Genomic DNA, 23,540 nt, shown 5'->3' on the forward strand with positions numbered 1-23,540 from the left:
ATATTGCCCCAATTGTCAAAGTTATCCCTCTGGTGCAGTCTGTTACACTTGCTGTGGTAAATTCTATAAACTATTTTTGGGAAAGATACCTGTCAAGAGTGTGGTGCTGGAAAAGTACAGCAGGTCAGGCAGCTTATGAGGAGCAGGAGAATCAACATTTTGGGCATAAGCCCTTCACCAGGATGAAGGATCATTCCTGATGAAGGGCTTACATCCGAAACGTCGATTCTCCTGTTCTCCGGATGCTGTCTGACCTGCTGTGCTTTTCCAGCACCACACTCTCGATTCTGATTTTCAGCATCTGCAGTCCTCACTTTCTCCTGGGAAAGATATCTGCCAAATTAAAATTTACTTGGAAGCATCGGAATGAGCGAATTTGCTTATAAATCTTAATGAAAATAAATCCGATAGCAATCCATCATTTCAGGCTCTGAATTATAAGTACCTTATTTTAAGAATGTTGCTGATGGATTGTAATGTGCAACTGTTTGTGCTTCCAGTGTACAACTTATATGGATGTTATTTGGGATCGCAATAGTTATTTTTCAATAATATCCAGTTACATGTTTTCACTATAATCTGTTTTAGTAGTGTTGATTGATTTGAGGGATTAATATAGAACAGGGCACCAGGTTAGGCCCATTATCTTCAAAAAATGCCTTGTTAGGAGTTTTAGTTTGGAGGAGTCCTGACTGAGTCCACTCTTGAAAATAGTTCTTTTTTTCACAGCAGCTAAAGGAATGAGGCACCTCAGTTGAAAAGTTTAGCTTATACATCTTCCAGATGTTTGGTTAGAAATCTGCAAATGAACAAAAGCTGAGGCAGCATAATTTCTTAGTTTATTGTAAAAAGACTTCATATGCACAGGACAAAAAGAAGGGAGAATCTGTTTAGTTGAAATTAATATTTAGTAAAGACCAGTTATTTCTCTAGATTTGAAGAAGGAATATGAAATTTTACTTGTTATTTTAATATTTCTGTCTGTTCTATATCTAGACAAGTTTTGCCTTTGTCTTTTGTGTTCTGTTAAGAAAGAAATTCTGCAATCTCATGTGACAATGTTTCAATGAATGACCACCACTGTTACTAAAATTTAAAATAGAAATCTATCAAACCAGGTTTCATTCTGGTATCTGATGTACCTAACACCAACAGCTGGGATCATAACAGTTGTACTTTAGAAAAGATCAGTGCTTGTAAGAAACATTCTTTTGGATTTTATGTCAACAACTTTGGAAGAATTATCAACAACAATACCTTTTCACATTTGTGGATTTTAAAAGAAAGTCTTAAGAAAAATGAATTATTGATGGGAAAGCTAGATTCAAGCAGATTACTAAAGATTTTCTTTGCTTTTGTCATTGAAGGAAGCATTCATCTTCAATTTAATTTGTTTTCTTTATTCATTCACAGCATGAGGTTGTTAGAACATAGAACATAGAACAATACAGCACAGAACAGGCCCTTCGGCCCATGATGTTGTGCCGAACTTCTGTCCTAGATTAAGCACCCATCCATGTACCTATCCAAATGCCGCTTAAAGGTCGCCAATGAATCTGACTCTACCACTCCCTCGGGCAGCGCATTCCATGCCCCCACCACTCTCTGGGTAAAGAACCCACCCCTGACATCTCCCCTATACCTTCCACCCTTCACCTTAAATTTATGTCCCCTTGTAACACTCTGTTGTACCCGGGGAAAAAGATTCTGACTGTCTACTCTATCTATTCCTCTGATCATCTTATAAACCTCTATCAAGTCACCCCTCATCCTTCGCCGTTCCAACGAGAAAAGGCCGAGAACTCTCAACCTATCCTCGTACGACCTACTCTCCATTCCAGGCAACATCCTGGTAAATCTTCTCTGCACCCTCTCCAAAGCTTCCACATCTTTTCTAAAGTGAGGCGACCAGAACTGCACACAGTACTCCAACTGTGGCCTAACCAAAGTCCTGTACAGCTGCAACATCACCTCACGACTCTTGAATTCAATCCCTCTGCTAATGAACGATAATACTCCATAGGCCTTCTTACAAACTCTATCCACCTGAGTGGCAACCTTCAAAGATCTATGTACATAGACCCCAAGATCCCTCTGTTCCTCCACCTGACCAAGAACCCTACCATTAACCCTGTATTCCGCATTCTTATTTGTTCTTCCAAAATGGACAACCTCACACTTGGCAGGGTTGAACTCCATCTGCCACTCCTCAGCCCAGCTCTGCATCATATCTAAGTCCCTCTGCAGCCGACAACAGCCCTCCTCACTGTCCACAACTCCACCTATCTTTGTATCATCTGCAAATTTACTGACCCACCCTTCGACTCCCTCCTCTAAGTCATTAATAAAAATTACAAATAGCAGAGGACCCAGAACTGATCCCTGCGGAACTCCACTTGTAACTGGACTCCATGCTGAATATTTACCATCTACCACCACTCTCTGCCTTCGACCGGTTAGCCAGTTTTCTATCCAATTGGCCAAATTTCCCTCTATCCCATGCCTCCTGACTTTCCGCATAAGCCTACCATGGGGAACCTTATCAAATGCCTTACTAAAATCCATGTACACTACATCCCCTGCTCTACCCTCATCCACATGCTTGGTCACCTCCTCGAAGAATTCAATAAGACTTGTAAGGCAAGACCTACCCTTCACAAATCCGTGCTGGCTGTCCCTAATCAAGCAGTGTCTTTCCAGATACTCGTAAATCCTATCCCTCAGTACCCTTTCCATTACTTTGCCTACCACAGAAGTAAGACTAACTGGCCTGTAATTCCCGGGGTTATCCCTATTCCCTTTTTTGAACAGGGGCACAACATTCGCTACTCTCCAGTCCCCTGGTACCACCCCAGTTGCCAGTGAAGACGAGAAGATCATTGCCAACGGTACTGCAATTTCCTCTCTTGCTTCCCACATAATCCTAGGATATATCCCGTCAGGCCCGGGGGACTTGTCTATCCTCAAGTTGTTCAAAATGTCCAACGCATCTTCCTTCCTAACAGGTATCTCTTCTAGCTTATCAGTCCGTTTCACACTCTCCTCTTCAACAATACGGTCCCTCTCGTTCGTAAATACTGAAGAGAAGTACTTGTTCAAGACCTCTCCTATCTCTTCTGACTCAATACACAGTCTCCCACCACTGTCCTTGATCGGACCTACCCTCGTTCTTGTCATTCTCAGGTTTCTCACATACGCATAGAATGCCTTGGGGTTATCCTTGATCCTTTCCGCCAGGGATTTTTCATGCCCTCTCTTAGCTCTCCTAATCCCTTTCTTCAGGTCCCTTCTGGCTATCCTGTATCCCTCCACTGCTCTGTCTGAACCTTGTTTCCTCAACCTTATGTAAGCCTCCTTCTTCCTCTTTACTAGACATTCAACCTCCCTCGTCAACCAAGGCTCCCTCACACGACCATTTCTTTCCTGCCTGATCGGTACATACATATCAAGGACACGTCGTATCTGCTCCTTGAAAAAGTCCCACATTTCCACCACATCCTTCCCTTTTGCTGTCCAGGCAGCATTTATTGCCCATCTCTAGTTGCCCCAGAGGGCAGTTGAGAGGGACCACATTGCTGTGGGTTTGGAGTGATATATAGGTCAGACCGGGTAAGGATGGCAGTTTCCTTTCCTAAAGGACATTAGCAAAGCAAATGGGGTTTTCCAACAATTGACAATGGATTCATGGTCATCATCAGACTCTTAATTCCAGATAACTATTGAATTCAAATTCAACCATTTGCTGTGATGGGATTTGAACCGAGGTCCCCAGAATGTTATCTGGGTCTCTGGGTTAAGAGTCCAGCAATAATATTACTAAACCATCATATTCCCATTAATTTTTGATGTCCTTGTCAATAGATTTACCCTCAATCAACAAAAGTAATATAGTTTCCTGTGACTACTGGATGGACCCACAAACTCTTAACATTTGCCTATACCTGGGTTTTTGTTTTTGCCGCTGTTTACCTATTATTTTCTGTCTATGCTACTTAACTTTGTGATCTGCCTGAATTACTCGCAAGACAAAGCTTTTCACTGTGCCTAGGTACATGTGACAATAAATTCAATTCAAATTCAATTCAATTACCTCTATGCTAGAAGGTAAACAAGTAATTTTCCAGATGTTGTTCTTCCTTCAGTAAACGACAGTTTTTTTTTGCCATTTAGAGGAGTAAATAGTTATCTACTTCCATGGTAACAACCCTATGGCCTTCCTGATTTTTCTAGCTCTGTGTCACAATAAACATTATTTAATCCACTGCATTTGATATTGCTGCTGCATTGCCAAACTTATTTTTCAGGAAAAGCCTCACATTTAAACAGCTCCTCTCATGATTCCAGAAGGCACCAATGTTTTTCACAGCCATATAAGCCCTTCTGAAATGTAATAATTGTTGGAAATCATTAGGAAAATATAGTAATCAATTTAATACAGAAAACTCATAACCATAAATGTGATAAAGACCATGAAACTATATTACTTTTGTTGATTGAGGATAAACATATTGACAAGGACATCAATAACAATTTCCTTGCTCACCCTCAGAAATTGCCATGTGATCCTAAATGTCCACTTGAGAGAACAGATGAGGCCATTGGTTTAATATTTAACTGGCAAAATGACACTTTCCATTCCGTCATTGCTACATTGCAGAATCAGCCTTGATTTTTGTGATCAAGTGCTGGAGAAAAGGACAGTCACAGCCTTCTGATTTTGGCCATATTACTCCCGAGTGAATCACTGCTGTTACTGTGCATTTCAGCCAAGATGTACTCTGAAATTCTGCTTCAGCCTTTACTTTAAGTATAAAGTTTGAGCTATCTTATTAAAAGCTGTTTTTCTAACTATCATTGTGATGTCTGCTGATGGAATGGTGGACAATTTAGATCAGAGAGTGAAACTTGGCTTGGTAGATCAATAATTTTATTTTTGCAATTTGGTTACTATGATAGTTATTGAATATATTCACAAGTGGCTGCTAATGTATTTTTAACTTTGTTTTTAAAATATGTGTAATAAACTTGTTTGGAAAGATCTCATCATAAACATCAAAAAGAATAATTCAGCTCTTTACCCACCAGTATCTTTTACACTCAAACTCTGTGAAGTTCTGTCTCCTGTCTTCACCCTTCATTACTTTCTCAACTGTCAAAGTTTTAAGCATTTTCTTCTGATGAATTTCGACACATTCATCAGATATGCTTCTCTCCATTACTTTCTCTCCATGGGATACACAAACACAGGCTAACTTACTGACTTCTTCCTCACTGAGCTCAGAGAAAAATTATGGTTTTTTTCCAGCCTTGTCTATTTAGACTGCTAACTGCTTAAGACTTTTTGCCAGCTCTGACAGCCCGGAGACTGCCAAAACTAAACTGCCCTTCTGCTTATTATACACTAAGGTAATTGTACACAGACTCCAAGTCACATTGTTGGTGACAGATTTATTTTCATTAACCACATCTCATCTCCATTAATTGATAGCCGCCAATAGATAGAGAGCCAATTCACATCCAATTAACCCTTAATTAATATATCCATCATTATGTTCTTCGTCTTGTTGATTCCGTCATCCCGTCAGAATATTTTAGTTCATAACACTGATACAGATCTTTCCTCGCTCAACAAGATTGGCTTGTGGCCCCTCAAAATTTGTCTCTCTCTGGGTTGCAAATCTTAAATGCAAAAGTGTTGACTTTTTTATCTCACTAGATACATAGGAACAGGAGTTGTCCATTGAATCAGTACTGCCATTCTCAATTGTTGCGAATCATTGGTTTGTCTTCATAATAGATCATGCGCACCCTGCTAGGGCTACTGAACGAAGACAAGGTGATGCCGCCCATAGCTTCTGGTAGACTTCAGTATTGGGCCCTTTTCCTCATAGCACACAAGTACAAATTAGAACACTGTCTGGAAAACCAAGTGCCTAATGTGGATGCCTTGAGCTGCCTCCCATTAGTTTTGGCAGTCTCCAGGCTGTCAGAGCTGGCAAAACGTCTTAAGCAGATGCTTCATGGTGGTGCCTCCACCGAAAGAGACTCTTTTGGTTTTAAACTTCCTGGACACCCTTCCAGTCACCGCAGACAGTATCTGACTGTGGACATAAAAAGATCCTGTCCTAGCAAAACTAAAACAGCTGGATGGAATGGGGAAACAGAAGGGCCATCGCAATTAGGATTGAAAGCTTTCTAGACCAGGTGAGACCACATCATCATTGAGGACAGCATAGTATGATGGGGAACAATGATGATTGTCCAGAGTAAAGGTTATTGCCAGATACTGGCTGAACTCTAGGGTTATCCAGGGATTTCTAAAATTAATATGCTAGCAAGAAGCTATGTCTGGTGGTGAGGGTTAGATGCTGACATAGCTGCATTGGTGGACAATGTCCAGAATGCCATCAAGGACATAAATTGCCACCAGCAGTGTCCTCACATTCGTGGGAATGGCTCAATAAACCCTGGACTTGGTTGCATCTCGATTGTGCTGATCCTTCCATGGGCTGAATGTCACTGATCATTGTGGACGCCCATTCAAAGTGGTTGGGTGTACATAAAGTTCATTTGGCAACTTCGGGATGACGATTGAGAAGCTGCAAGCATCGTTCGTGATATATGGACTCCTGAAAGTATTTACGATGTCATTTATGAGCAGGGAGTTTGAATATTTCCTAAAGTCAAATGGCATTTGGCACATAAGGACAGTTCTATACTATTCATTGTCTAATTGTCTTGTGGAAAGAGTGATCCAAACATTGAAGGCAGGCAGCCTACAGCATCAGTTGAGACCAGACTCTCCGGGTTCCTGTTCAATTACATTACCACCCTGAAACAATAGGGATAGCTCCAGCAGAATTGCTGATGGGGAGAAAATTCTGCAACAGGTTAAACCTGATATTTTCAGACCTGGGGGGAGCGTGAAACAGCAGCAAGAACACCAATGCTGGCCACGTGCCTCCTCTAAACAAGAGAGACAGTTTGGTTCAGGGGACGAAATTTGGTGCTGAAACTATGGAAATGGCCTTGTATGCGTATGAGGTGAGGACTCTTGGTCCATGGACAAAAGCTGTGGGGCTGGAAAAGCACGGCTGGTCAGGCAGCATCTGAGGAGCAAGTGAGTCAAGGTTTCGAGCATAAGCTCTTCATCAGGAATGTTGGTCTAGGGATCCAGGTGGTGTTCTGGGGACCCGGGTTTAGATCCTGCTGTGATAGAGTTTGAATTCAGTGAAGTTCTGGAATTGGGAGTCTGATGGTGACCAAGGAACCATTGTTGGGAATGGGCCCATGGGGTTCACTAGTGTCTGTTTGGGATGGAAAATGCCATCCTTGGAAATAGTGAGGACTGCAGTTGCTGGAAGGCAGGAGCCAAAGTCCATATATGTGGAGCTGGAGGAGCAGAAAAGGTGATGTTTTTAAAAGAAACCAAAATATATAGAATCTCCTCAGTTCAGGCGACTGACTGTGAGCTGGCTGGCCACAACCAGTGAACTGTGCACATGTCAATAAAGGGTGATTTGGTGACGGGATACTGATCTTAGTACAGTTATTTCAGATATATTTTCGTATTTGTGAAAAACCATAAAAACAGTTAACGCTATCATTTTTCGAACAGTTCAGAAAGTCACCAGACTACCTGTTGGAAATTGTTTTATGGTGTATAATTGCTTTGTCATTAATGTATTTAAGGGTTTGCCTGAGGTTGCACCAGCAAGTTGATGCTGAAGGCTGCAGTTTGTACAGTAACTTCGTTTTGTTGTAATGACATGAAAATGCTCTGTTGTGTGAATGATGCATAATACAGTCCAACTTCATTACTGACCTTTTTCCCGTACTGTTACTGTTATACTGTTTCTTTTCATTGATGCGCAAAGTTAGCAAACAAACTTTTACTTGATCGTGCAAAGTCTAATTGTGAGCAGAAAAAAATGTAGTTTGTCACGGGTGTGAGCATATAGAGTGACCATATAATAACTATTTATCCATAAGTGGGTCAATAATTGAGAAATCTGTCGTTGCAGGAAATGCGAATATGCCTAAATCATTTGAATGGTTTGAGATGTTAAATTATCTGTTGGGCTGAATGATTGGGCATTGTGTTCATGCCTGGTGAGAGAAAGTAGTTTGGAACAAATGTTACAAGGTTACATGCTGTTAACAACTTGCAAATGCCACAGGTAATGCAAAAAATATTGGAGAATGGTGAAAGATATGATACTGGCAATTCATTTGTTGAGTTATGTGAAATAGCCCTGTTACTTTCACTAGTTATCTTCTCATCACTGTTTTGTGAGAAACCATTTAATTAATGTGTGGTTTACAGCCCCCATTCCTGATTTGTGACCTTAATTTATTTAGATAAAGAGCTAGATTTTGAATTTCCACCCCATATCTAGTCAACATCTTTAACTTCTACACAAAGGCCTTTTATTTAAACCATTCAGGAATGATGCCTCCAATGCTTCCACTGGATCCCTGTGAATTTTGTTAGTATTACCAAAGAAGACAGAAGAAATAAAGCTCCACTTGAAATCCAGAGCAGTTTATTTTAAGATTATGGGCAAAGCTGTGTCTTTCCAAATGAGAAAATGATCAGGAAGCTAGGGGAAGACCATAGGCTGTTGAATCTTTTGATCTTGCTTCTACTGATGTTTGTCATGCAATCTGGTTGTGTTGGGTAAGAGTAAGTAAACAATCTAAATCAGAATGTGGAAGCTGCCATCTAACAAACAGTTCACTGGTTGTGGCCAGCCAGCTCACAGTCAGTCGCCTGAACCGAGGAGATTCTGTATATTTTGGTTTCTTTTAGAAACATCACCTTTTCTGCTCCTCCAGCTCCACATATATGGATGGACTTTGGCTTCTGCCTTCCAGCAACTACAGTCCTCACTATTTCCAAGGATGGCATTTTCCATCCCAAAAAGACACTAGTGAATGCATTGTGGAGCAAATTTTGCTGGTGTTTAATATGTAGAAGTGAAAATATCCAATTAATGTTAATCTAGGATTAGCCAATATATGACCCAAATAATTTAGTTGCAGCTAAAAATGCTCAGATTTAGGGAATCACAGATTGTGTTGCAAATGAGGTGAACCTTCTTCTCAAAAATTACAGGTACTGTAACTGCAGAGTTCTGCTTGACGGCAAGAGACTTTTGATAAACTAGGTTGAACTAGGTGTACGTACCTGTGTCACAACTTTTAAGGTTTACAATAGAAACTAAAAATTATTCTGTAAGCTACTTTTAAACACAGACCTCAATAAAATTAATATCCAAACATAAATACAAGCCATCTTACGTGCCTGTAAAAAGATATCTTAGCTAATCTTAATTTGCTGTAATAGCCAAGTATATTCCTAAATTTTAAATGTGGTTCTGGCTTTGGTTCTGTTGTACCATTCTTCAATATGGCTTATGGTTTCCCTTCTTTCCGCAAGGTGCTGACTAATGTTGGGGTGGGAATAGTTCCAAGGAGGCAGACATCATTCTTATTCAATTCATGTAACCTGTACATATTTGACTGTGGGAGGAAACCAGACCACCAAAGAAATCCATACAGGCACAGAGACAGCCACCAAGGCTGGAATCAAACCTGAATCCCTCTGACTGTGAAGCAACACTTCTAACTACTGAGCCACTCTGCCAGGAATCATTTCTCATGCTTTAACCAGTAGGATTTGTGTAGCTTTTCAGAATGTAAAGCTGAGTGATCAAAATGAAGTACTACTTTTTTATTAATTTAAATGTTCATCTGTTGAAATATTTTTGGTAAATTAATGTGAATTTATGTTTACAGTTCAGTTGTATTTATTTGAAGGCCGAAAGTGACATCCGATGGTGAAACATAGGATCTACAGTCTCTACCAATGCAGAACAAATACAGTATCAAATGCCTATCTGACTCTGAGTGGATAATGCAAGAATAATGCTGAATTGAAAGTAAAAATACTTAATGTATTTGGCATTTCTTTTTGGTTCTTGCAATTCAATTTCCTTTTAACAGAGTATTGTATTTGAATATTTCTGACTTCAATATTATCAGTATTGAATTAAGTAATATCCTTCAAGTACTAAACAGAAAAAACTCACAGTAGCTCAGTGGTTAGTACTGCTTGCCTCACTGCGCCAGGGACCCAGGTTCGATTCCAGCCTCAGGTGGAGTTTGCACATTCTCCTCGTGTCTGCATGGCTTGCCTCCAGGTGCTCTGGTTTCCTCCCACAGTTCAAAGATGTGCATGTCAGGTGAATTAGCCATGCTAAGTTGTCCATAGTGTTAGGTGCATTAGTCAGAGGGAAATGGATCTGGGTGGGTTACTCTTTGGAGCGTCGCTGTGGACATGTTGGGCTGAAGGGCCTGTTTTTCCATACTGTAGGGAAGCTAATCTAATATAAAAAATCTGAGGATGCTGGAAATTAGAAACAAAAACAGGAATTGCTGTAAAACCTCAGCAGGTCAAAACTCAGTGCTGAAGAAGGGTCACTGGACCCAAAATGTCAACTCTACTTTCTCTCCACAGACGCTGCCAGACCTGAGTTTTTACAGCAATTTCTAGTTTTGTTTCAAGTACTGTACTACTGTATAGGACCTTAGAGCCTGTTTGAATCAACACAATGAGCCCTTTGGGCAGCGTCTGTGATCTCCAGCATCTGCAGTCCTCACTTTCACCCTTCTGGCAGGGCCTATTCACTCAGACCGTCTCTCCTTTCAGACTGACTTGATCAGTACCTGCATAGCTATTTAATAGAATCATAGAAATTAGGAGCAGGAGTAGGCTATTTGATTGTGTTCTGCCGCAAACTGAACTTGAAACTTGCATGACCCTTAAGGTTTAGTCAGTCACTGCGTAAACTCTGAATCAATCATTTGTGAAGAAGACTTGCTATTAGTTATATGCTTACTGTTGTTGTTATGTCACCATAGTTTTACCAGACCATAGGGGCTGCTCTTATTAGAGAGAGAAGTGACTGGTCATGATTTAACCTGAGGGCCACCTGACCTCCAGGCGAGGGACGAGGTTGAGAAGGAGAGTCCTTCATGGTGACCTGAAACTGGTGATGGGAATTGAACCCATGCTGTTGGTATCACATTGCTGTGTAAACTGACAATCCAGCCAACTGAGCTAAACCAATTCCCATGCTTACTATTGCAAGAGGACAAAAAGTCAATTAATATGGTTGAACTCAATTTCATGATGGAGTGAATGAAGACATTAAGTGTGATTACTTTAAAATAACAATATAAAAAGGAAATTTTGATAAACCCACCATTAATCTTCATGTTTTTCAGGTACAAACCATTTTTTCCATACCAAGTCCAAACAGTAGATGCAGCCAACTGCGATCTTTACATGCAAGACTTGAACTTTGTCGAAGGACGCCTAAAAGTTACAGTGGTTGAATGTAGCAGGTATGTAAGCAAGCTGTTCCTTTGATAAGAAGGAAAATATGTTTAATTATGTAAATCAGTGCCCAGCCCTTCAATAGGGAGGATATTCTTGTCAGTTTAATCGTGTGCTTTCTCGCCATTGTTTTTCGTTTTTAAAAAATTCATAGGTGCTTATTGCCATTGGATAACGCTAAATATCTTACGAGGCCTCTCCAGAGAGCAGTTAAGAGTCAATCACATTGTAGTGTCTGTGGTTACATTCTTACGACCCGCAACATGTATGATTTTTAAATTAAAAGTCTGTAACATAAGAAATAGTCTCATTCTTGTCTTTAAAGTGTTCTAAGAAATTAAGGGGATTGTGATCCATGTACACAACCGCCTCCGACACGTTGTTCGTGACATACAGATTAAAATGTTGTAAGGCCAGTACCAAACTCTTTTTTTGATCGTGGACTATTTCCTTTGGTGGATGTTGATCTTCTTCGAAAAGTAACCATTGGCAGTTCAATCCCATCCTTATCTTCCTGTAGGAGTACAGCTCCAACTCCAACGTCATCAAATGTTTGGTGTAGCTAAAATTAGTTTGGTGCTTAATATGTCTTTCAAATGGTTCAAATGGTTAACTTCTTCAAAGTTAACGGTTAACAGGGCCACTACACTGCTGAAGTTTGGAACAAACTTCGAATAGAATCCACTGAGTCCTAAGAATCGAAGCACCTCTTTGTTCGAGGTTGATTGTGGAAATTCCTTGATGGCCTTCATCTTTGCGTTCCAAGGGGGTCAACCTTCCATGACTGATGTTATGTCCCAAGAACATCTCCTCTGCTTTTGCGAATTCAGTTTTATTACCAGTTTTGCTTCTTGTAGTCGTTCAAAGAGCTCTGCCAACTGTACCATGTAATCTTTCCAGGACTTGCTAAAGATCACTACATCATCCAAATAGACTGCACAGTTTGTTAACCCAGCCATAACTCTGTTCATGAGTCTTTGGAATGTGATGGGTGCGTTCTTCATTCCCAAGGGCATCACTTTAAACTAATACAGTCCATTTCTGGTTACAAGCGCAGAAATTTCTTACGCCGTCTCTGATAAAGGTACCTGCCAGTAACCACGCATTAATCTAACATGGTGATGTAACTGGCTTGTCCGACTTTCTCGATACAGTCCTCCAATCTAGGAATTGGACATGAGTGATTTTATAACGGTGTTGACCTTCCTATAATCCACGCAGAATCATTGAGTCCCATCCAGTTTCTGAACTAAGACGATTGGCGAACTCCACTCGCTCTGGCTTGGTTTGATATATCCTCATTGAGCATGGCCTCTGTCTCCATCTGGACCTATCTAGCTTTGAAAGAATTAAGCCCATAGGGGTGTTTATGTATCGGAGCAGTATTCCCTAAGTCTGCTTCATGTACAATAGCATTAGTTCTCCCCATCTGATTCTTACGTGTGTCTTTATACTGCAGTAACAAATCTTCCAATTGTGTTCTATGCTCCTGAGATGGATAGCTTACTAAGCTGTCCCATTCCTCAAGGATGACTTCATTTTCTAATCTATTTTGAAGCACATCAAAATCCACATCATCTGGATTTGATTCCTCACTCTAACTTATACCTGTTTCTCCAGTTCTTTCTCTCTAGCATAATACGGTTTCGGCATGTTCACATGATATACCCGATACCTTTTAATCCTATCTGGCATCTTTGCTAAATAGTTCACCTGACTCAACCTTTTCTCAGTTTGATAGGGACCACTAACCACTAAACCTGGCTTTGAAGGGATTTCCTGTCACTGGTAACAGTACTAACATGTCATCCCCTCAGGAAAACGTTCAAGTCTCAGAGCTTTTATCTGCCACCTGCTTCATTCTTTATGCCCTCTTTAGGTGCTGTTTAGCTAATTCACCTACTCAATTTATTCTCTTCCCCACGTCCGATACATAATCTAAGTGTGAGATCTGTAGCTTTAGTCCTGTCAATTTTTCTTTAATTAATTTCAAAGGGCCTCTCACTTCATGACCGAATATTAACTCAAAGGGAGTGAACTGAGTAGATTCATTTGGGGCATCTCCAATTGCGCACAATACGAATGGGATACCTTTATCCCAATCATTCAGGTTGTCCTGACAGTATGCTCTCAACATGGTCTCCAAAGTCTGATGCCACCTTTCTAAAACTCCCTGGGATTCAGGATGATAAATACTGGATTTAAAGTGCAGTATACCTAAGCTATTAATAACCACCTTAAACAGCCTAGCAATAAAATTTGACCCTTGATCCAACTGAATCTCTCCAGTTATCCCATACCATGTGAAGAAAGCTACCAATTCCTCTACCACCTTTTTTGTCTTGAGACTCCGTAATGGATTTGTATCCGGAAATTTGGTAGACACATCCATTATGGTTAACAAGTATTGGTTCCTAATTTTTGTTCTTGGAAGGGGACCTACAGAATCGATTATAACGTGAAAGTTTCTTCAAATGCGGGAATTGGCAACAAAGGTGCTGGTTTTATTACTGCCTTGTCTTATCTACCATTTGACACATATGACACGTACGGCAAAGGTTAACCACATCCTTGTGCATTCCAGGCCAACAAAAATGTGTTTATACCTTAGCCTGTGTCTTTCATACACTTAGATGACCTCCTTCAGGTAGTTCATGTGCTATCCATAACACCAAATGTTTGTATGCTACTGGCAACACAATCTGGTGCACTTTGGCCCAATTCTCCTCTACAATAACCTGCCTTGGTCTCCATTTCTGTCTTGGGATTCTGTCTTTCAGATAATAATCCTTTGGAATATTCTCTGCCTTGTTTTCGGCGTACAAATCCACATATATACCTTTTAATTATCTTGTCTTGCTGTTGCAAGTATCTTATCCTTTCAGGAGTAAACACTTCTGTCTGACTCTCTGCCTGTTCAGGTTTTTCCTGCACACCATATGTCAAACAGGGTATCCTCTAACAGAACTTCAACTCCTTCATCTTTTTCTTTAGTTTTCACTTCGTGCTGTGACTTATGATAGTGGGATCTGGGTACCACACAGTCTGGGAAAATACCAGGATATTTCTGTTTTCACTCCTCAGATTCTTGGCCTTCCTTGGGCTTCTCCACAACAAGGCATGTCACTCATACCTTGGACCCTGCCAAATCATTCCCAAGAATGAACTGAATTCCTGGAACTAACACTCTGTCAATCGTTCCCACTGTAACTTCCCCAGTCTTGAGCTGGCATTCCAATCTGCCTTACATAGGGGAACATTACATTTCTGAACATCTATCTCGCAAATTATCACACTCTTGGGTAACAGATCAGAAAGAGTGCATATTCGCTCATCTCTTACTATCAGTGACAGGTTAGATCGTGTATCTCTCAAAATTTTAACTTCTTGTCCTTCCCTCTATTCTTTCTGAGTGAACTTTAAACACAGAGGCAAATTCTTTGCAGAGATTAGGTACTAACTCCATACCCAGCCCCTGCCTAGGCTGTGCACTCTCCTGCATCTCCTTGGCTCTTCTTGGAGGTCTCCTCTACTACCTTAAGCCACTGGCTTAACTTCTTTTATCACATATTTTCCCACAGCACCTTTCTTTAATGATCAGCACTATGACTTTGCGTGTCCCACTTTACCACAGTGGAAACACCTGTGATGTTTCACCTCCTTTCCACCCTCTTGAGCTTCTTTTTTATCCCATGGTAAATTCTTACAGTGCTCTCTACTCTTGGTTTCGTAGTGTAGGCTCTACCCTTCTCCCAACTTCTATCCCTTGCAGGATGAAATTATGGCCTGAAGCTTGTCTTATGCATCAACATGTACTCATCTGCTAATTCTGCTGCCCTTCTCACTTCTTGAACTTTCTGTTACTCCATGTGAAATCTTACCTTCTCTGGAAGTGAGTTTTTAAAGTCCTCTAGGAGAATAGTCTCTCCTAGAGCCTCAAAGGTCCTATCTATTTTCAAACATGCACCCATTGATCAAAATGACTGTTTAATTCTTTCGAACTCAGCATAAGTTTGACCTGGTTCCTTCTTTGTGTTTCTGAACCGCTGTCTGTATGCTTTTGGTACCAATTCATAAGCACATAAAATAGCCTGTTTAACCTCTTCATAATCTCTTGACACCTCATCTATCAGTGTTGCAAACACCTCAGTAGCTCTGCCTACCAGTTTAGTCTGAACTAACGTTACCCATAAGCCCTCGGACCACTCCATCTGCCTAGCGAATTTTTCAAATGAAATAAAGAAGGTTTCAACATCTTTCTCGTCAAAATGTGGTAGAACTTTGACATGTTTATATGTATACACTAACTTCTCTTTTAATCTCCATCCTGTTAACTTGACTTTGCTGACTAAGTCGCAACTTCTCAAGGAATATAATGGGTAAGGCAGACGAACTTCGGGCTTGGATTGGTGCCTGGGAGTATGATGTAATTGTGATCACAGAGACTTGGTTGAAGGAAGGGCATAATTTGCAACTAAATGTTCCAGGTCATAGATGCTTCAGACAGGACAGGGAGGGAAGTAAAGGAGGGGGAGGAAGAGTTGCATTGCGTATCAGGGATGATATCATAGCTGTGCTAAAGAAGGACACTATGGAGGGCTTGAGCAGTGAGGCATTATGGGTAGAGCTGAGAAATAAGAAGGGTGCAGTTACATTTTTGGGGATGTACTACAGGCCTCTCACAGTGAGCATGAAGTAGAAGAACAAATAGGTAAACAGATTATGGAAACGTGTGGAGGCAACAGGGTGGTGGTGATGGAAGATTTTAATTTTCCATACATTGACTGGGATACACTTAATGTCAGAGGTCTGGATGGGCAGAATTTGTGAGGAGCATCCAGGAATGTTTTCTAGAGCAATAGGTCAATAGTCCAACTAGGGAAGGGGCCATATTGGACCTGGTGTTGGGGAATGAGCCAGGCCAGGTGGTAGAAGTTGCAGTGGGGGATTTCTTTGGGAACAGTGACCAAAATCCTGTAAGCTTTAAAATACTCGTAGACAAAGATGAGAATGGTCCTAAGGGAACAGTACTAAGCTGGGCCAAGCTGAAAATGTGTTGCTGGAAAAGCGCAGCAGGTCAGGCAGCATCCAAGGAGCAGGAGAATCGACACTTCGCGCATGAGCCCTTCTTCAGGAATGATTCACATTTTCAGCTCTGATCTCCAGCATCTGCAGTCCTCATTTTCTCCTAATCTGGGCCAAGGCCAATTATATCCAAATTCGGCAGGAGCTGGGAAATGTGGCATGGGGTAGCTATTTGAAGGGAAGCCACATTTGATATGTGGGAGGCTTTCAAAGATAGTGCAGGATAGGCATGTCCCTTTGAAAATAAGGGATAGGAAAGACAAGATGCATGAACTATGGATGGCAGGAGAAATTGTGCGTCGAGCCAAGAGGGAAAGGGGAGCATACAAAGAGTCCAGGCAGCTAAGAACAGAACAGGCTTTGGAAGAATATCGGGAGAGTAGGACCAATCTTAAACAAGGAATCAAGTGGGCTAAAAGGGGCCCTGAAATAACTTTAGCGAGCAGGCTTAAGGAGAATCCTAAGGCCTTTTATTTGTGTGTAAGAGGCAAGAGGGTAACTAGAGAAAGGCTTGGTCCACTAAAAGATAAGGAAGGCCGGTTGTGTGTTGAACCTGAGAGAATGGGTAAGATTCTGAATGATTGCTTTGCATCAGTGTTCACGACTGACGACTGTTGAGATTAGAGATAGAAGTTTGTTTACTCTGGATCATGTTGACATAAAGAGGGTGGATGTGTTGGGTAGGCTAGAGGATATTAAGATGGACACGTCCCCAGGACCGGATAGGATCTATCCCAGGTCGTGGAGGGAGGTGAGAGAGGAAATAGCTGGGGCCCTAACAGATATCTTTGTAGCATCCTTAAACACACGTGAAGTGACGGAGGACTGGAGAGTTGCTCATGTTGTCTCCCTGTTCAAGAAGGGTAGTAGGGATATTCCGGGTAACTAAGACCAGTGAGCCTGACGTGAGTGGTGGGGAAGTTGCTGGAGAAGGTACTGAGAAATAGGATCTATTTATATTTGGAAGAGAATGGGCTTATCAGTGACATGGTTTTGTGTGGGGGAGATTGTGCCTTCTCAACTTCTTTGTGGAAGTGACCAAGTTGATAGATGAAGGAAGAGCTGTAGATGTCATATACATGGACTTTAGTAAGGTGTTTGATAAGGTTCCCCATGGTAAACAAATAGATAAAGTGAAGTCACATGATGTGCAGGGTGTTCTAGTTAGGTGGATAAAGAACTGGTTGAACAACAGGAGACAGAGCATAGTAGTTGAAGGGAGTTTCTCGAAATGGAGAAAGGTGACCAGTGGTATTCCACAGGGATCAGTGTTGGGGCCACTGTTATTTGAGATATACATAAATGATCTGGAAGAGGATATTGGTGGTCTAATCAGTAAGTTTGCAGATGACACGAAGTTTGGTGGAATAGCAGAATGCATAAGGGATTATCAAAGATTACTAGATAGATTGGAGAGTTGAGTGGAGAAGTGGCAGATGGAGTTCAATGTGAGCAAATGTGAGGTGATGAATTTTGGAAGGTCTAATTCTAAAGCGAACTATACTGTAAATGGAAGAGCCTTGGGAAAAGTTGCTGAGCAAAGGGATCTGGGAGTTCAGGTCCATTGTATCCTGAAAGTGGCTGCACAGGTGGATAGAGTGGTCAAGAAGACTTATGGTATCTTTGCCTTCATCGGAAGGGGTATTGAGTGTAAGAGCAGGAGGTCATGTTAAAATTGTACAAGACTTTGGTTCAGCCGCATTTAGAATACTGTGTACAGTTCTAGTCACCACATTACCAAAAAGATGTGGACGCTTTGGAGAGGGTGCAGAGAAGGTTTACAAGGATGTTGCCTGGTATAGAAGGTGCTAGCTCTGAAGAGAGGTTGAATAGGTTAGGCTTGTTTTCATCAGAAAAATAGAGATTGAGGGGGGACCTGATTGAGGTTTATGAAATCATGAAAGGTATAGACAAGGTGGATAGAGATGAGCTTTTTCCCCAGGGTGAGGGATTCAATAATGAGAGGTCACGTGTCCAAGGTGAGAGGAGAAAGGTTTAAGAGGGATACAAGCTTTGGACAGATGCATGAGTAGATGGGGAGCAGAGGGGTACAAATCCTTAGGAATTGGGCGACAGGTTTAGACAGTGGATTTGGATCAGCACAGGCTTGGAGGCCTGAGGGGCCTGTAACTGGGCTGTCAATTTTCTTTTGTTCTTTGTTCTCAAGTTTAAAATTCTCCCGTCTCTCCCCCCTCTCCGTCTCTTCCCCCCTCTCCGTCTCTTCCCCCCTCTCCGTCTCTTCCCCCCTCTCCGTCTCTTCCCCCCCTCTCCGTCTCTTCCCCCCCTCTCCCCCTCTCGATCTCTTCCCCCCTCTTCCCCCCTCTTCCCCCCCCTCACACCTCCTTTCTTCTCTCTCTCTCCTTTTCTTTTCCCTTTGCTTAGCCAAGAATCTTCTCTCTCTCTCTCTCTCCCTCTCTCTCTCTCTCTCTCTCTCTCTCTCTCTCTCTCTCTCTCTCTCTCTTTCCTCTTTCACTCCCCCCCCTCTCCCATTGTTTATCTTCTAACTCCATTTTCCTCAATTGTAATTTAAGTTTTTCTACCTCTATTGCCCTTGTCTGTTTCTCTGATACACCTAAATGTTTAAGTAATTCCTTTACAATTTCAGCTTTACTTTTGTCCTTGGTTAAACCCAAATCAACTTACTTGCTAATCCAAAAGTATGGTGTTTTTCTTTCCTTCTAAACTTTCTTGGCAAATTTGACAATCATCTTCAAATCCCATAACCTTTTTAGCAATTTTAAGAGCAATTTCTCTCACTTTTAATTTAGTCAATCTCAAGTCACTGAAATTAAACAAATTGTCTCACCTATGTTTTATTTAATGATCTAAGACACTAACCTTCAAATGTTTAAATCTGCTGGGAATTTTTTGTACCCCCTAATCTATTCAAATCTGTCTAAATCAGTTCAAATCCTGGACAATGAGCCCCCAGACTGTTACAACACTGGGTAAACCCTCCTGCTTAATTTCAACCAGCAACACAGAAAAGATTTATCCTGTGCAGTAATCTGTAAAAATTTGAGAGGCCAAGAACGAGTTAAAATAAAAGTAAAAACTTTATTTCTTAAAGTAGAACAGCGAATTATTAACTAACAACTATTTACAACTCCTTCCTCTAACCTATCTTTTACCTTCCCCATCTATAATACTAATCCGATAAAACCCCCCGATTAAAATTTACCAAAATTCAACTTTTCAAAACCAGCCAGACGTTGAATCTTCTTTTTTTCTTCTTTGGGTTTTCTGCTTCACAGGTTACTGATCGAAAGAGAGAGCTATTCTCTGGGCAGTCTACAGAAGTCATTGTCTTATCAGTTCTCCTCCCAACTGTTCAATTTACCCTGGTTTAGACCCCCCCCTCCCCCCTCCCCCCCCCCCCCCCCCCAAAGCATTAAATTGTGTCATTGGCTTTCAAGACTGTCAATACATTCAATTCAAACTTTTTTGGAGTATAATTTAAACTGATTGGTCTAATTCGAATCTGTTTTGTCATTTCCATGAAACCAGCTAATCTAGTCTTCGACCAAGTGTTACATTGTCACTTTATTGAGAACACTTGGTGCTGTCTGTTAGTTCTGCTAGCTTTTAACTCTCTAAAGGTATAGGACACCCACATCTTCATAACACTACTTTGCTTGAGAAGGTCTGAGTAATTTGTTTATTTTATAGCTGTAATTTTGGTTAAACTGCTACAGGTTGCTCCTGTGTTAGAGGTTGTGTCACTGCACCACATGAACCAGATTATTCACTTGATTACGTCACACCACACCACAACACCCCTCTCAGCAGCTCCGACATCCATCAAACTCAGAAGTGCTGTGTCAAGGTTGATTCACAAAATTCAAAAGATAACATTAAGATAAATTGTATCCAGTTTGCAATGCATGCAAGCTGACAGTTTATGACACAATTCTCTAAATCCAAATGGCTTGGGCTGAATTTATAACTACAGATATACTGTAGTAGTTTCATTTAAAGTTAGAACTGGAACACTAATAATCTGACTAATCAGAGCTCTGATTAATGTTTCTGGAGTGTGGAGTTGCCGGTGTTGGACTGGTGGACAAGGACAGAAGTCACATGTCATCAGGTTATAGTCCAACAGGTTTAGTTGAAATCACAAACTTTCGGAGCGCTGCTCCTTCGTCAGGTGAAGTCTGTTATGTTGTTAGTGCTGTGATTTCTAACTAGTGTTGTTAGTGCTGTTTGATATCTTTGTTTTCTCTATGTACACAGGTAAGTTTTATTTTGTTTAAATGGATGCATTTTTGTGACATATTTTGCCATTTAATTACTGAGTGTTCCATTTTCTTCTTTGAATGTGAAAAGTCCCAAATGGGTTTGGAACATATCATACTTCTGTATTTGGGTTTTAAGAATTATTTCTCAACACCTATTGAGCTTTTTGTCTTATAACATGCAATGTACGCCAACAGTTTCTATATTTCTTCCACTATGATTCTCTCTGCTAACGATGGCATGATGTCTTTTATTTACTACTAAAACATTGTACATGTGATTCACCCTTGGTCGCCTCTTTTGTGTGTCTTTACATTTCAAATAACTTGGATTCTTTTTCCCTTCATACCACTATATGGTTACAGAATTTAAAGCATACTTAATCTGGGGTTAGGGACTGGAGAGAACTCCCTGAAGGAGAGACTCTCTCCATTTCACTAATCAGTCAGTCTAGGGCCTAATTCCAGATTTACATTATATACATTTGACAAAGAGCATGACCAGGGAGTTTTCAAAAAGATTAGAAGAAAATGAAGTTAAATTTGCAAAGAACATAATATAAGTTAGTAAGATATTCCATAAACATAAAACAGGAAATTTGTGATATGGATAGAGTAAATAGGCAAAGTCTTCTCCTTGGGTCGGAGAGTCCAGAACTAGAAGGCATAGGTTTAGAGTGAGAGGGGAAAGATAATAAAAGAGACCTAAGGGACAACGTTTTCACACAGAGGATGGTATGTGTATGGAATGAGGTGGTGGAGGCTGATACAATTGCAACATTTAAGAGGCATTTGGATGGGTATATGAATAGGAAGGGTTTGGAGGGATACGGGCCGGGTGCTGGTAGTTGGGACTAGATTGGGTTGGGATATCTGGTCGGCATGGGTGGGTTGTTCTGAAGGGTCTGTTTCCATGCTGTACATCTCTGACTCTATGTCTCTAATTGGGTCAGGAGAAAATAGATATTACTTTGCACTGTTACTAAATGTTTGTAAATGCAACCTTCGGGAAGTAGTGCATTGAAATGCTAAATTTTGGCTTCATCGCTAAATGATCCCCAGAAGTTATACTAAAGTTTAGCAGTCAGTTAATGCTTGGAATACTGTTTTTGATGTGATAAAACCTAAACAGATATGTAGTAGGAATAGAATGAAGAACAAGACGTCTGATTTTAGTTGTAAAACAGAAAAGATTCTAGAAGCTCAAGTCAATATAGTCTTAGACAGAATTTGGTTAATAAAGAGGCCCTTGTGAAGATATGTAAAATGTTAAGTGGAATAGACCCAGTATATCAGAATATTACATTCTTCTGAACCACAAATGTGAGACTCGATTGAAAATAGTGAACATAATGCTGGCCTAAGTAAGGAATTATTTCCAGAAATTGTAATAGCAGATTGTAATAATCTGCCAGATGGAACTGTGGAGCCAAGAATATTAAAGGTATTCAGAATAATTGGCGAATTGGGATATGAGGGGGATTGATCAACTGACCCTTTTGGCTGTTTCTTTTGCTTTTACCTGATTTAACCAGAGAGTTGCCTAAACATTAGAATGTCAGCAAGTCCATTGTTTGATCAATTCCTGTTTTATTTTAAAAGTTCATACTTTTTAAAAAGTCAACATACAATATTCTGCTTTAAACTTATTTAGCTTGTGTATTTATCTTCTATCTCCTAAATTCAACAGATCATGTTTGCCCTACAGAAAAAGCAATTTATTTTGTCTGAGTACTATGTTTACCCCCTTGTTTTTTTTAAAAAGCATACAATAAAATGGCCAAAAAAATCCTCCCTCCTGTTTCACAGTATTTACAGTTTGAAAATCTGAATAAACACATTGTTTTATTACGTTTGTTAATGTATCCTTTGCTAATTATGAAAGTAAGAATACTAATTTTTGTCTGTATTTTAAAACTGGCATATTCCCTTTTGGGCCTTCCCATATACTTCATATGATAATTAACATGAGTCGAGCTTTTGCTCTCCTTTCTAACTCTAGCCAGCTGGTGCAGCTAACAGTGATGTCTGTAGGGGAAATCTCCACATCAGTCAAAGTGAGTGAGTCAAGAATTGAAGAGTGCTTAGTCTGAGGAAATCATGCTCTTGTGAGTGAATTAGGGAACTTTATTTTGAAATACTTCATTTTCTCGGCACTGCAAGCCTAACATAGTTCATTTTTATCACTGCTCTCTACTCATCCCCTCCTACACACTGTATCGAGTTTGCCCTATGTTATTTCATGTTGAATGATGAATAGTTTCCTTATATCAATAGATTTTGAGTGATGAAAAACTGAAAATGTACTAGTGGTTTCTTAAGATTATTGAAATTGTATTATCATTTAATTTCCCCACAAGCTGTATGCAAGCAAGTTATTGAATTATATTTCCATCAGTGCTTCTATTCTGAGTATAACTGTGGGTTGAATGTGCCTGGGTTGAACAGATACAGATATGACGTCTCTTCTGTTCTCTAAACAGTGACAGATGTGAAAGTCTAGCTATTGCATCCGTCTCTGTAGTTAATCTGGAGGAAGACAAAGTCATCTGGAGAAATGTAAATGAAAATAACTAATTTCCCCTCCAGTAAAATATATCTTATTTGCACTATTAATCTCAAATTCACTTGTATCACTAGAGCACTGCAGTGACTCATTTTGATTAAACAAGATTGCATTTAAAGTTGCAAATTACAGTGCATATTTAACAGGTTGAACAATATTTTGCCTACGCAGTAAGTTATACTTATTTTTAGTACATTGCTGTGTAAGAAAACACTTTGCCCCAGAGAGAGGAGGTCATGGGTTAAAT

The 23,540-nt window shown here is 40.4% G+C and overlaps 1 protein-coding gene across 1 annotated transcript in view; it reads left to right on the forward strand.

Moving 5' to 3' along the window:
- Positions 1–23,540, forward strand: part of pdzd8 (PDZ domain containing 8) — a 199,980-nt gene that overhangs the window by 52,044 nt on the left and 124,396 nt on the right. The window contains exon 2 of the mRNA XM_072557334.1: positions 11,293–11,412. Within this exon, the coding sequence (XP_072413435.1) occupies positions 11,293–11,412 (120 nt within the window). The remainder of the gene's footprint in view (positions 1–11,292; positions 11,413–23,540) is intronic.

Source organism: Chiloscyllium punctatum, chromosome 38 (genome assembly GCF_047496795.1).
Source record: "Chiloscyllium punctatum isolate Juve2018m chromosome 38, sChiPun1.3, whole genome shotgun sequence".
Classification (NCBI taxonomy): Eukaryota; Metazoa; Chordata; class Chondrichthyes; order Orectolobiformes; family Hemiscylliidae; genus Chiloscyllium; species Chiloscyllium punctatum.